Source organism: Acromyrmex echinatior, chromosome 9 (assembly GCF_024713525.1).
Source record: "Acromyrmex echinatior isolate Ae372 chromosome 9, ASM2471352v2, whole genome shotgun sequence".
Taxonomy (NCBI): domain Eukaryota; kingdom Metazoa; phylum Arthropoda; class Insecta; order Hymenoptera; family Formicidae; genus Acromyrmex; species Acromyrmex echinatior.
Genome location: NC_141860.1, coordinates 8,371,427 through 8,385,027, shown reverse-complemented (window position 1 = coordinate 8,385,027; position 13,601 = coordinate 8,371,427). Strand labels below are relative to the sequence as shown.

The 13,601-nt window shown below is 26.5% G+C and overlaps 3 protein-coding genes across 6 annotated transcripts in view; 2 read left to right on the top strand and 1 right to left on the bottom strand.

The window, feature by feature from the left end:
• Window positions 1-155: 155 nt before the first annotated feature.
• Window positions 156-13,601, bottom strand: part of LOC105149095 (non-structural maintenance of chromosomes element 3 homolog) — a 28,919-nt gene continuing 15,473 nt past the window's right edge. For both annotated transcript variants that reach the window (XM_087410046.1, XM_087410047.1), the window contains exons 2-8: window positions 4,584-4,664; window positions 1,856-2,201; window positions 1,285-1,619; window positions 979-1,141; window positions 743-837; window positions 535-666; window positions 156-250 (exon numbers count right to left, since the gene is read on the bottom strand). In XM_087410046.1, coding sequence (XP_087266172.1) covers window positions 161-250; window positions 535-666; window positions 743-837; window positions 979-1,141; window positions 1,285-1,619; window positions 1,856-1,859 — 819 coding nt within the window. In that variant the 5' untranslated portion in view covers window positions 1,860-2,201; window positions 4,584-4,664 and the 3' untranslated portion in view covers window positions 156-160. The remainder of the gene's footprint in view (window positions 251-534; window positions 667-742; window positions 838-978; window positions 1,142-1,284; window positions 1,620-1,855; window positions 2,202-4,583; window positions 4,665-13,601) is intronic.
• On the top strand, window positions 2,866-8,068 carry LOC105149096 (adenylate kinase 8). The gene is made up of 11 exons (XM_087410050.1): window positions 2,866-3,298; window positions 3,470-3,596; window positions 3,977-4,065; window positions 4,191-4,287; window positions 4,463-4,573; window positions 4,904-4,971; window positions 5,194-5,371; window positions 5,579-5,703; window positions 5,773-5,882; window positions 5,948-6,113; window positions 6,347-8,068. The coding sequence occupies exons 1-11, from the start codon at window positions 3,203-3,205 to the stop codon at window positions 6,611-6,613; spliced, it is 1,434 nt and encodes a 477-aa protein (XP_087266176.1). The 5' UTR covers window positions 2,866-3,202; the 3' UTR covers window positions 6,614-8,068.
• LOC105149090 (uncharacterized) lies at window positions 9,485-13,499 on the top strand. 3 transcript variants are annotated; one of them, XM_011061265.2, is made up of 9 exons: window positions 9,485-9,731; window positions 9,912-10,031; window positions 10,145-10,262; window positions 11,508-11,766; window positions 11,958-12,005; window positions 12,078-12,168; window positions 12,437-12,582; window positions 12,756-12,888; window positions 12,959-13,499. In XM_011061265.2, the coding sequence occupies exons 1-9, from the start codon at window positions 9,588-9,590 to the stop codon at window positions 13,004-13,006; spliced, it is 1,107 nt and encodes a 368-aa protein (XP_011059567.2). In that variant the 5' UTR covers window positions 9,485-9,587; the 3' UTR covers window positions 13,007-13,499. The 3 variants fall into 3 exon arrangements, with proteins under 3 accessions (XP_011059567.2, XP_087266150.1, XP_087266151.1); XM_087410024.1 differs by having other exon boundaries at window positions 9,490-9,731; window positions 11,889-12,005; XM_087410025.1 differs by having other exon boundaries at window positions 9,642-9,731; window positions 9,896-10,031; window positions 11,889-12,005.

Genomic DNA, 13,601 nt, shown 5'->3' with positions numbered 1-13,601 from the left:
TATATTTAAATACTTTTATATCTTTTTAAAGATATATTTTTTGATATAGAAAAAAAAGTTTTTTTAATTTTTTGTATTATATATAAAACAGAAAAACAACATTTGTACTTTTGAGTTTTTTCTTCTTTCTTTTTTATAATATGTCGAAAACGTAGATAAATTATGTTTTTCCTCTCACGTTTTTTTCTTCATCCTGATCCTGTACAGCTTTATATTGCAATTTCCATTTCTTTATAGGACAATCATATATCTGCAATTCAAATATTTGTTATTCATAAACATATAGTATTACATTTGCGATTGTATTCTGTTTATAATATTATAGAACAGAAAAAATTCTATCGAATATTAAAATTTCTTTAAATTTTAAAAAATATAAAAATAAAAAAAAAATAATGAACCATAAGAACTGTTTAAATAATGTATATATTAATTATATATAATATTAATAAAAATATATATTTAATACATATATGTTGATCATTTCATTATCATCTCTTTATTATTAAATATATTACATATTTTTGTACTTACATCTGCTACAAATTGCAAAGCGGAACGATAAGTGAGCTCATTTTTCGCACGAGAACCCCACGTAAACTCAAAATCCGTTGGATCATTCTTATTTATTATTACTTTCTCAAGATATCTCTGATTTATAAAATCCTATATATGAATAAATATCATTTAAAAATCAACTATAATGATTATATAAATTGTAATAGTTGGTATTGATTTTTACTATTGTCACTAATTGTTTGATGTCGCCAAAGTATTCATGTTGAAAATTATCATCAGTTATAATACCCAGATTTTGAAGAAAATCCCACAATATTTCTGTAAAAATACTTCACTTATTTTCAATATTATAGCTTATTAAATATTTTCTCATAAAAATTCAATATATTATTTATATCACAAATCAATATATCAGATATGTATTAGATAACATGTAAATTATCAAAAAGCAATAATTACCTTCTTTGCATGATTCACCATACATAAAAATATGAACAAGTACAAGATACAATAACACCAGCTTATGATTATCGTTGAAGGTGAGATGTGGAAGATTATTTTCTATTTTATTTACTAATATATATTTATTACCTTCAACTTCTACTAAGCTGTATCCAAATACCTTTCAAATATCATAATTTATGTGAAATTTTTAATCTTATAAATACAATTCTATTTTTTAAATGGTTTGTAAGAGCAATTAAGTAAATACATGAACATTATCATTTTAAGAATAGTTAGTATTCATAAAGTAAACAAACATACCTCAGATAATTGTATATTTACATTCTCTATAATAGAACGAAATACTTTGCCATTTCCATCTAGTACATGTTTAATAATGTGTGATTTCTGTATAGGTAGCTTGTTGCGATCTGCCATGAAAAGGTATCTTATTATACTACTGATTAGTTGCATTTCTTTTTGTGTTTCCATATCTTGCGAACTCATGATCTGTGAATCCTTGATGATTGAACTTCTAATACGTTGTGACGATACCTGGCTAGTTTGGCTGCTCGGGCCAGGATAGTCTTGGGATAAAAACATATCTTCGCTACTCTCTCTCATATTACGACTGCTTTGAAATCCTCTTTTTCTACCTAATAAACACATATCAATCCTTATTCACTATACAGAATATTAGGTTATGACAACTAATGCTACTCCGCAATTTAGAAATAGAAGAAAGATATTATACACATAGATATACATTTTTCTCTGAACTTCCTTCTGTTTCTTTTCTTAGATATAAAATTTTGAACATGAATAGTTTCATTAAAAAATGGAAAATAATACACATCGATTTTCACTTCGAACAAGTACAATATATTCTTACTCATTCTGAACAGATCATACGAATATCACTTTAGAAGTAAGCTTTGTGATAGTTTAAGAGAGATCTATTGTTCTCAAAATACTAAATATAAGCTAAAATGCGCAATCCAAACTGCTTTATCTCGAGAGATTTCGATTAAGTATCTTTCTAAAAAACAATCCAGTATCAACTGCCAAGTTTGAGCGATTTGAAGCTTGAAGAAGATGGAATCCAGTTTAGTGGCGCCTCCATGTATACAAAACATTGAATTATGTAGCCACAGATAATTTCCACGGTAGGTAACATATCCATGGTTTTCGATTTGTTCTGTCTTGCGTTATTTGGTTTTATTCCGTTCTATTACATTCTAAAACAATATTACAAAAATAATAACTAACAATTTGCAAAAAAAGGCTAGCAAAATCATACAACAAAAATCTAGAAAATCTTTGGAATATAACAATTTTACGCAAAGAACTATGACACACATATTGTATTTTTTTATATATTAGGTGTTGGAATTAATTCGTAGCGTTTTACAAGTGATGGGAAGTACTTTCATTAATGTATTTTTTAATGCTCATGTGAAATAAATAACATTCTTTCATTAAAAAACGCTACGAATTAATTCCAACACCTAATACATATGTGTATATAATATATAAAATGATATTAATAAAGAAGATAGTATGTGGCAAAATAACGAGTTTTAATGTAAATATGTTTTAATGTAATGTAAATACTAATATTAAGTTATTAGTAAATTTTAATAAATATAGCAAATTTTAATTTTAACATTGAATCGCACATAGATTTTCAAAAAATTATATTTTATTTATTTCCATATATACTTTACGTGCATATATATACTTTAACATATTATATATTGTAGTAAATACAGGGTTGGCCATATTCGACGGAAAGATGTTTTTTTTTTCAATCATGGGAAACGTCGTTACTCGATCTAACATCTCTTTCCCATGATTGAAAAAAAAAACATCTTTCCGTCGAATATGGCCAACCCTGTATATGGTTATCTGATTTTTATAAAAAATACATACAATTTTAATTCTTATTATTTTGCGTTTCTCAAAAATAATAGATTACAATTCGAAATCGTCTATTAATCTCAATTTACTTTATATCTGAAACTGTTGTTTTCGCATTTTAATTATTACTTCGAAAATTATAATTTGTCTCTGAATATGATGTATCAATTTGCATTACTCTGTATTCCAACATGCTCTGTATATGAATAAAAAAAGCGAAAAACTCGAAAACTGAAAGTCGCGTATAGCTTGAATTTAATTAAATATATCAAATATATGTTAACACCTTATTATTAATTAACCATAAAATTCATAAAATATGAGCAATTTTGAAGAAGCGACAAGACAATTATTAACTATTCCGCCGGATTTCGTACCATACATGGAAAAACACAGATTATATGAATTCTTTTATGTAATAAAATAAGGTCATCTTACTCCATTTAAATATTTTTTATCGATTTGATTATTTGTTATATTGTGTTGCATTTTGTATAATATGTATTTTAGATTATATTAGAATGTATCTCATTTTAATAAATCATATTATTTATTGCATTATATTATAATATAAAAAAATTCATAGGAATTAGTGACGCAATTATTGATCCAGCAGCCAGATGACCCAATAGTATTTATAAAACAAAGTGTCCAGCACATTATACGAAAACGAGATATTCCTAGAGTTATTCTTATAGCTCCTCCGAGTTTCGGTAATACATTATAGTATAGTCAACATTAATAACTAATTGTAAGGATATGTTCTTAAATATAACATGAAAGTCTGTATTAAGAGAAAAATTTATGATATTTGGCTATAATTACATCTTATAATTATAGTTACAAAGCAGTAATAATAATTACAATTATGATAATATGTAATTATAGTTACAAATATCAAAATATTTTCTCTTAATATATCTTCATTATTTTCTATATCTTTAGTATTTAGTAATAATTACATTCATAAAATGCGATAAACTTTTTGTTTTAAGAAAATTTAAAAATTTTTGTTTTAAGAAGATTTTCAATATTTGTATCTACATATTATTTATAAAATGAATAAAACAGATTTTCTTCTCTGTTGGTACAGATAAAATGACTCTTGCAAAAATTCTTCAAAAGGAAACTGGGATTTGTCCTGTTACCTTAGAAGATCTTTATGCTTCATCTCCTATTGAAGTATGATATTATCAAGTTATTTACTTCTCATAAGATGTTTGACAGACTAAAAAGTTGCATGAATTCCTTATTTTTGGTTGTACACTAAACGTTTGTTATACATAAATACGTGTATTATATTTTAGAACATGTGTCACTGCTATGATGCTAATGAGATCGCAGACAGAATGAAGAAACTGTTAATATCAGGAATACTTCATGAATCTGGATGGATATTAGTTGGTAATTTTGTTTACGTAAATTTAATTATTGTGTTTAATAAAGTGAACCTTGGATTATTATGGAAAACTGCAATATTATTGCAATATATAATATAAGTATTATAACTAATATTACAAGAAAAGGGCAACTAATTTTCTTTTTTCTCTTTTACGTAAATAAATAATCTGCTGTATAGATATACCAAGAAATAAAAAGGAAGCACGTGCAATGCAGTATGTCGGCATAATACCAACACACGTGATACAAATTATATCATCCAGTGTAGAAGATAAGACTCGAGAAAAAAGTATACTTACTGAATGAATAATATTATTATATATAATGTCTCCTTTTAAGTCCCTTCATATCCATCTCCATCTTTGCAAAACACGTTTATTCTGTAAATAAATTATAACATTCTTAGATTAATGATATTATATTAATATTTTTTTTCATATTTTATATATTAACATAATTATAAAATAAAAAAATATATTAAAATATATAAAGGTCAAACAAAAATTAAGTTATAAGAATCTATTTAAATTTGCAGATATTGAAAGAGTAACATATTAATCTTTATGATATAGAATTTTAACGCCATTTAATTCATTTTTTTCTAAATGTTTATTTGTAGAAGATATAAGAAGCGATTATAAGAGAAGACTTCGAGGTCTACGTGACGCTTATGCTAATCTTTTAATTGTTAGTTATCAATCTTTGACCTTATATTCGTTTATAATAATTATTAAATTATAATAATTATTAAATTAATATATATGCTATTCATATATTAATATTCTATATAATATATGTATATTTTAGCAAAATAAATTTTTATTCTAGAATTATTATAAATATTCGTTGATTGAATCTATGTTAAATGTTGTTAGCTTGTTACGAAATCATTAAAAAAATTCTCTTTAGGAGGTTGAAGCTGGTACTAAGACGATTCAAGAGCTGGGCAGAAAATGCGCGACATTAATGAAAATTAAAAAACACTATGGAGCTCCATCACTCTTTCGCATTGTTTTTATAGGTCCTCGAGGATCAGGTCATCGTTCTTTGGCAAAACATGTATCTGAGAGATTTAATCTCGTTCATGGTATAATATACAGATATATGTAATTACTTAGTAACATCTTAATATTTTTTCTAAAAATTATACACATATTTTATTAGGAAGATTTATTACTCATCTCTAATATTATATTTTACAATCATTTTTGTCAATATATTAATCTTTAGTTAGACAAGTTTGTTCTTAATAATAATAATATTTCGAACAAAAATATATTATATACTTTTACAGTTGATTTCAATAATATCTTGGAAGAAGCATGTTTGCGAGAGACGGCTTTAGGTGAAATGCTGCGAATGTGCGATCACAGATGTGCACAAAAAATAAAATCAGAAGCGCGAGTACAAATTATTGAGGTGTGATTATAGTTCGCTAAGAAATATTAAATTGATTTGGCATCGTTTTTGCATTGTCATTATTTCCAGCGGTATGTACTCGAATCTGATTGTCTCAAGAGAGGATGGATTTTGACAAGTTATCCTAAAACTGTGGAGGAGTTCAAGCTCCTAGATATGATATCTACACCACCCAATAGGTAAATCTTATAAGAAACAATTCCAGAAATCCTATAATAATTACGATTTTTGAAATTATGTTCAGAGTCATCGTCCTCGAAATAGACATACAAACGTGCAGAAAAAGACTTTTAAATCATGAATGCAACTTTACCAGTGAGCATGAGTTCTCGTGCGAATCTTCGGTGACAGATCCTGACTATAAATTAGATGTTCATTTCAATAATTATAAAGACATCATCGAACAAGATGTAACTACCGTATTATGTCTTAAAAAATTTTCTTATTTAAAGTTTAAATAAGTACTTTGTTTTATTATCTATAGTTGGAGAAACGTGAATGATAAAAATGATAAATTACAAATCTTTTCTGTTAACAATTAAACTGCATTTTTAATTTTATTTATTTTGTAGACATAAAGTATTTTATATATCTTACTCGATTTATTATTATAATTATTTTTGCTGTTACTTGCAAAATGTAGCTTCAGGAATACAAAGAAAATATAGATGCCATATTGCAATACGCGGGGGAAACTGCGTCCATAATAAATGCGACAGGTGAAAGAAAGTGCGTGAAGGAAAGACTGGAAGCGTGTCTGATGCGTCCAGCACCGTCTGCGAAACCCAGGATTCCCTATCCACCTCCTACGATCGATCCAATGGACATAGAATTTGATCCTGACGACGAACCCGACCTAAGCATCTTCGATGACATACGAGCACCAGAGCCTAAATATTCTTTCATTTAATGACCTCCAAATTATTTTTATGTGCAAACAAAAATAACAAATAATATTTCAGTTTGTAATGTATAAAACACAGTTCAGTTCTCCAATCGTTATGTAATTTTTTTCAATTTTCTTTTCTCTCTATATTCATTATAATCAAATTTGAAAATGGTCTATTTTCTTCGCATTGAAATCTTATTTAGAATTCAATATTCCATACCTTTTTTCATTATATTTTAAATCGCACTTTAATTATTTCTCCTCAAGAGAGAGTGTACTCTAAATTTATCAAAGATCAGTAAACTAAATTTTAATAAAAAAAAAATGAAAGAGTTATATTATATGGATAATATAGATCTCTTTACGCGATAAAGATAGAAAATCGGAGGCGCTCCTGGAAAATCATGCGATCCTGGCATGCGAAGCATCTCATCTTCGCGACGTCACGAAGAGGAACATAGTGCATAAATGATTATGACGATGGTTATGACGATGTAACACTACGTAACAATGGAAGCGATGACGTAACACGATCTGAGCTTCTGCATTGTGAATACCAGGGGTGGATGAGTTGAAATTTCTTCCGATAAAATAAAAACTTAAGTTGAAGAATCGAATATTTTTGTGTGTTAATCATTTAATTAAATTTCGTAAAAATTACATTAAAATAAAATAATGATTCACATCAAAATTTGATTAAATTTTCGTAAATGTTATTACTAATTTTAACAATTTTATAATGTTACAGAATCTGATAGCTTTAAATATTTAAATATCCCACAGTTTCTTTGGAAAAAAAATGTAATCGATGTGTGAAGAAATTCAATCTATAAATTAATGTTATTTATTAAATTTAGATAGAAATAATTAAGTGTAGTATGATTAAAATTAAGTAGTATTTCTTCCGTTTAAAAATAGATTAAATCCTTGTAAAAATTTAATACTAGTATTGGCCAATTAATCTTATTTTGAGTACTAAAAAGTATTATTAAAAGTACTTTTAATACTAAAAATAATTGATTAATTGGTCAGTATTAGTATTAATTGGTCAGTATTAGTATTAAATTTCTATAAGGGAAGAACGTAGCTAGTCTGATATAATGTTTTAGTGTTATCAGTTTAAAATCTAAATTTTAAGTTTAAAATCTAAATTTTTGATAACGTTTCAAAATGCTGTATTATTTAATCCAGCCCTGACACATAAAGGTGACGTAGATGGTGCGTCAGCCTTCTCAGACAAAGTTCGAGTCACGGCTATCATCTCCAAGCGAAAGTCAAAAGCTATCTTTCACACCCATTCTTTTATTATATCTGAAGATTCCGAAATATGTTAAATTTAATTTAAATGAATAATTTATTTATACATCAAAATTTCCTTATTTATAATAAATATTTTATTTTTTTTCTAAAAAAGCTTTGTTCAATATTTATTTAAAAATTAATTTAATTAATAAATTAAGTTATTAATAAATTAAGTAATATTACATAGTTATAAATTGCTCTAAACAATTAAAAATTATTTAAAAACATATATATATATATATATATATATATAAATACAAATCTAAATATTAAAAGATATGTTATAATTATTGTCCGAATATCATTACACAATTAATAAAGATAATAAATTATTATCTTTATTGATTCTAAAAAAACATTTTTGAAATACAACGTAATTGTATATGATATTTAGATATACAAATAATTATAATATACTTATCTTTTAATATTTAAATTTGCTTATATATATATATATATATATATATATATATGTACACCTATATTAGTTTTTAACATATGTTTTACTTTGCATGTCAAATGCACATCCGGACGCTGCTATTACACAATAAAGAGGAAGAAAATTATTATCGAAATAAAGGGAGCGTCGCGTATAATTATATTTCGGAAGTTCAAAAGCGCCGAAGCGAGACGGTTGCGAGTCAAATTAAAGCCACAGCGGCACCCACGCTAATGCCCGTAATTGCCTCAAACGCGAAGCATATTTCCGGATCAAGGATGTATGGAGGTGGACAGGTCGCTTATGCGTTTATACCTTGCATGAGAAACTGTTCGCGAGGGATGCGATCCTGATAGAACCGCCCTCCTGTCGCCAGGACACCTGTTTGCATTGCGCGGGTCTCAATGGGACGGGATGATCTAGGTACATCTTTCCTATTAGGGAATCACGAGTTACACAAATTGTGAAAAGTATATTAACTGCTGAATTGCGGTTTTTTTAAGGATGAAAATATAATAAGAATATCCTGCGATTATTAAAAAATATTCTAACACAAACACACACAAGATTATGTTATTTTTAATCAATGTATTATAATAATATTCTCTATAAATTAATTATAGGAAAAAACCTTAATTTACTATTTACTGATATTTATTTGCATTTATTATTATTGCAAATATCTTCATTTAAAATGAAAACACGCATGTGTTTGGAAAAAAAAATCAAAGAATTAATATTCAAACTTGATAAAAACATTTTTGTTCTTTTTAAAATAAAAATACGTGTGGATGATAAAATAAACGTGGAGACGAATTACAATATTAAAGTTAATAGCAGTATTTAAGACTGAATGAATAATATTTTTCTAAAAAATCAAACGTAACATATATAGTTACAAACAAAAATAAAATATGTAAAATTACTAATAAATAAGAAGTGCAACTATGGTATATTCTTACTTAATTTTTCTTACAAATGCTTCACTTTTTATGACAAAATATTTGTGAAATTTCTTTTTGCATCAAATTGATAGTGTAAAGGTATATCTCTCATTACGAAATTTATGGAAAATTGTGAGTATTATTATTTCATGATAATATCATGCATTAAACAAAATTACATAATGTACTGAAGTTTATGCTAGAAGAGGGAAATTATAGAATATAAGTATTTATTGATCAATGGAAAAAGGAGGGATAAGACGCTTGTCGATTTCTTAACAATCATTCTTGAGCCGAACTTAGTGAAGTGATGATCTGTATAGAAACGCAGTATTTAAGTCTCAATAGAATTTTACTACTCGCTATTGGCTTGTGGCCATATCGACAATCAAAAATCACTCAATTTCAATTTGTTTTCTTTTCTGCTATTTTGATGACAAGTATTATATTTCAGGTGAGGAGGATAGCATGTAATAACATTATTGCATAAAAAAATTAATGCGCAATTTTTTACTAAGAAATAATTGAAATAATTTGTATCAATCTAGTCAATAGTTATAATTATCTAATTATAATTATTTATCATTATATGCAATTTATAATTATATTACAATTTAGAAATACATAATTATAGTTGACAACATTTATAACAACAAATTTGACTTCGGATGTCATCGTCATGATTTTGGCTCCCGCATCTGTTTTCATTATTTTCATGATAAAATATTATACATTTTTCGTTAATATTGAACCTGTAAGTTCATATCATCAAATATTATCTGTTAAATTTTTTATATCAAACAATATTTCCTAATACCTATTGTTACGTACAAAGATATATATTATATAAAGTTACTAAAATAACAGGTTAAAAAGTCGTTTATAAAACTTCAGCATATATGTAACGAATTAAAAGACAAAAACGAAATCGCTATTATAGAAAAATATGGTTACATTGCGAAATGCTATACGGTTGCACTTATGAGTAAGATAATATTTTCATATACGATTATGTTTTCTTATTTAACATGTAAGCTGTGCAGATTTTAATAAGAAATCGACTTTAACAAATTATAATAAATGTTTTGAACATATTGTACATCTTTGAATATATATACATACAATGTATGGTATATTATTTCTAATGGTAAATATTCATAAAAACATCTTTAAAAATCAATGACCTTGACATATGTTGTCTCTGAGTGAGTTCCAATAAGTTTAGTCGTCGCTCGTTATTCGTTAAAAAGTTATAAACAAAAAAAGTTCTTTGTTTTTGTCATTGCACTGAAAACGTCGTCTTTTGTGTTAACAAAACAGCATTTGTGAAACTGCATTGTTTATTGTTAAGAAAAGTGTAGTTGAAAGTTATTGTTTGTCTTTTGGAGGTGTACGGGGAGTATACTCCAACCAAAAAAGTGGTTTCAACACTTTAGAAGTGATGATTTCGATAAAAGGTAAAAAATGTAAAAATGCATCGAAAAATTGAAAGATAAATAACTGGAAGTATTATTTGATGAAAATCCATGTGAAAGAATTGTTAATGTTGATTAATCAACTGTTAGCAAACGTTTAAAGCAAAATTTCACAAAAAAAAAACGGCGAAAACTTATTCAAACCCAACATATAAATATATATATATAAAACAGATATTTTTGGAGAAAAGCTTTAAAATATATTTTACGATTTTCCATGCGAAGCGACTTACATCCTACCTGAAAGGGAACGTGAAAAGACGTGCGTTTCGTGACAGGGGGGGAGATGGGATGAGAATCATTTCGCGTGGAAAGTTGTGCGCCCCTGAAGCAGGGGGGAGATGAAGTGAAAATCGCTTTGCGTAGAAATCGTTCGCCCCTGAAATAGGGGGAGAGATGGAGTGGAAGTCGCTTCGCGTGATAAATCGTAAAATATATTTTAAAGTCAAAATTTTTTGTTTTATATAGTAAAAAAGATACATTATTTTTCAAACTTTTTAACGAATAATGAGCGACGGCTAAAACTTGTTGGAACTCACTCAGGGATATGACCTTGATAACGTATATTGATTTTGAAGGTGATGACCTTTTGTAAATATTTGCTCTGAAAATAATTGAAAAATATTATATATATATATATATATATATATATATATATATATATATATATATACATGTATCTGAAATAATTTTAAACGTATTATGTAACGAACATTTTTAAATACGAATATTAATTATTTCCCAATATTTTTTAGTAATTGGCATTTGTGCATTATTTGTTGGTATTATCATTCAATTTTGGAATATGATTGATGTTGGTCTATCGACAAACATATCTCGATCAAGTCGCCTGTATTTCGTAACAGAATATTTTATTGATCAAAAAAAATATTATTTTTTAATTCTATTACATGTGAACATAGCACTATTTATAGGAGGAGCTGCAATGGTAGCAACAGGAACCATGCTTATTGCGTATTTTGAATTTATCTGTGGAATGTTTAAAATCTCTAGGTAAAACAAAACAAACACAAAACTTGAAGTTGTGAACAAAATTGTATTGCTGTATTGAATAAATGAGATGGAATTTACTTTGCAATAATAAAGAAATTGTTAAAAAATCATATTATTTATAGTTATCGTATTGAACGCGCAATGAATATCAAAGTTATGCAAAATATTAACATAAAAAACAAAATTTTAAGATTCGAGGATTTAATTTGTGCTATAGATATCCATCGACAAGCTATAAAGTTAGTATCTATATGATCCTACATATAATTATTGCATAAAATATATGCAATAACAATTATTTATTTTTGAAGATTATCCAAAAGTTTGCTATCCTATTTTGAGATAATGTTCTTCTGTTTAGCGCAGATGTTTGTAGTTTCATTGTGTTTCAACTTTGCTCGAGTAAGTTTCGGATTTTATATTGTTCTTATTTTTAATCAAACATTAGATAATCTATAACATATAATAGAAACTTGATTTCACATATACTACATGAAAAAACATTTTGAGTTGATACTTCTTATTAATCGACCAAATTTGCGTAGCAATTTCATGTATAAATCAATCCTGATTTTCTGCTTAAAAGAAACAAAACCGTATCGTAAAATAAGTTATAATTAAAGTGCAACAAATTAACTACAGTCGTGCGACTACAGTTGTTGTATTTCAGATTTTTCAGATTATATTGACAGAGAAAGCTACTAAAGAAGCTTTATTGCCTGTGATATTTGCAGCTGTTTTTATATTATATTTGTTCATATCAAATTCTCTTGGGCAAAATATGACGGATCACAATAATTACGTGTTCGCTACTGTGTAAGGGATTTTCTTATGAAAAACAGTATTAAGAAGGTTCACTTTATAATTTTTATACCAAAATATTTAATATCAATAGTATGATACAATTAACATAAAATAATGAAAATTATTCGTAAATTTTCTTATTTTTTTTCTCAAATTATTGATTCTTGTCTTAATAATTTATGTAGATACAGAGTTGAATGGTACATAACTCCTTTATACATCCAGAAAACGATACTTTTCTTGTTGACAAAAGGCGCCAAAAATTTCTATCTGAATGTCGGTGGATTATTTATCCCATCATTAGAGTGTTTTACTACGGTAAGATTATATAGCGTTTTCTTGATTATATTATAGTATATTAAGAGTAAATGCAATAATATGGTTGCAGTTGACAAAAGCTTCAGTATCTTATTTTACTGTCATATTATCTACATAGTGACAAGACAAATAGTGACAATCAAATACGAGCATGAGAAAACATATATTCGAAGAAGATAACAGCATTTCTCACGTTTGAAAAAAAAGAAAATTCTATTTTTTACTACGTATATATTTTGCTTAAAATTTTATTATACTAAAAAATATAGAATCAAAAATATTCTCCAACATAAGATTAAATCTCGGTTCAATTTACTCTTCATCTTTTTCTAATTTGAAGTATGAGAGAGAGAGAGAGAGAGAGAGAAGAAGAAGGAGGAGGGGAAGTTAAATAGTATAAATTAAATCGAGATTATATAGTTATATATACTTAATCCTACATTGGGTTCAGACTGTTCAGTCTGTAAACATATGAATAAAATTGTACAGATTATACAAATATAAAGAACAGATTTAATTATTTTATTGTAGCATCTATTAAAATAATATTTAATAAATAATGTTTGTAATATGATAATATTTTGCAAAGTATAAAACAATATATCAGAAAATGTTATTGATCTAATTACTATGTTTTAAATTGACATGAGATGTATTAATTACGATCGATGCCGAAAAATATGGAGGATATTCATTTCTCAAAGAACAAACAT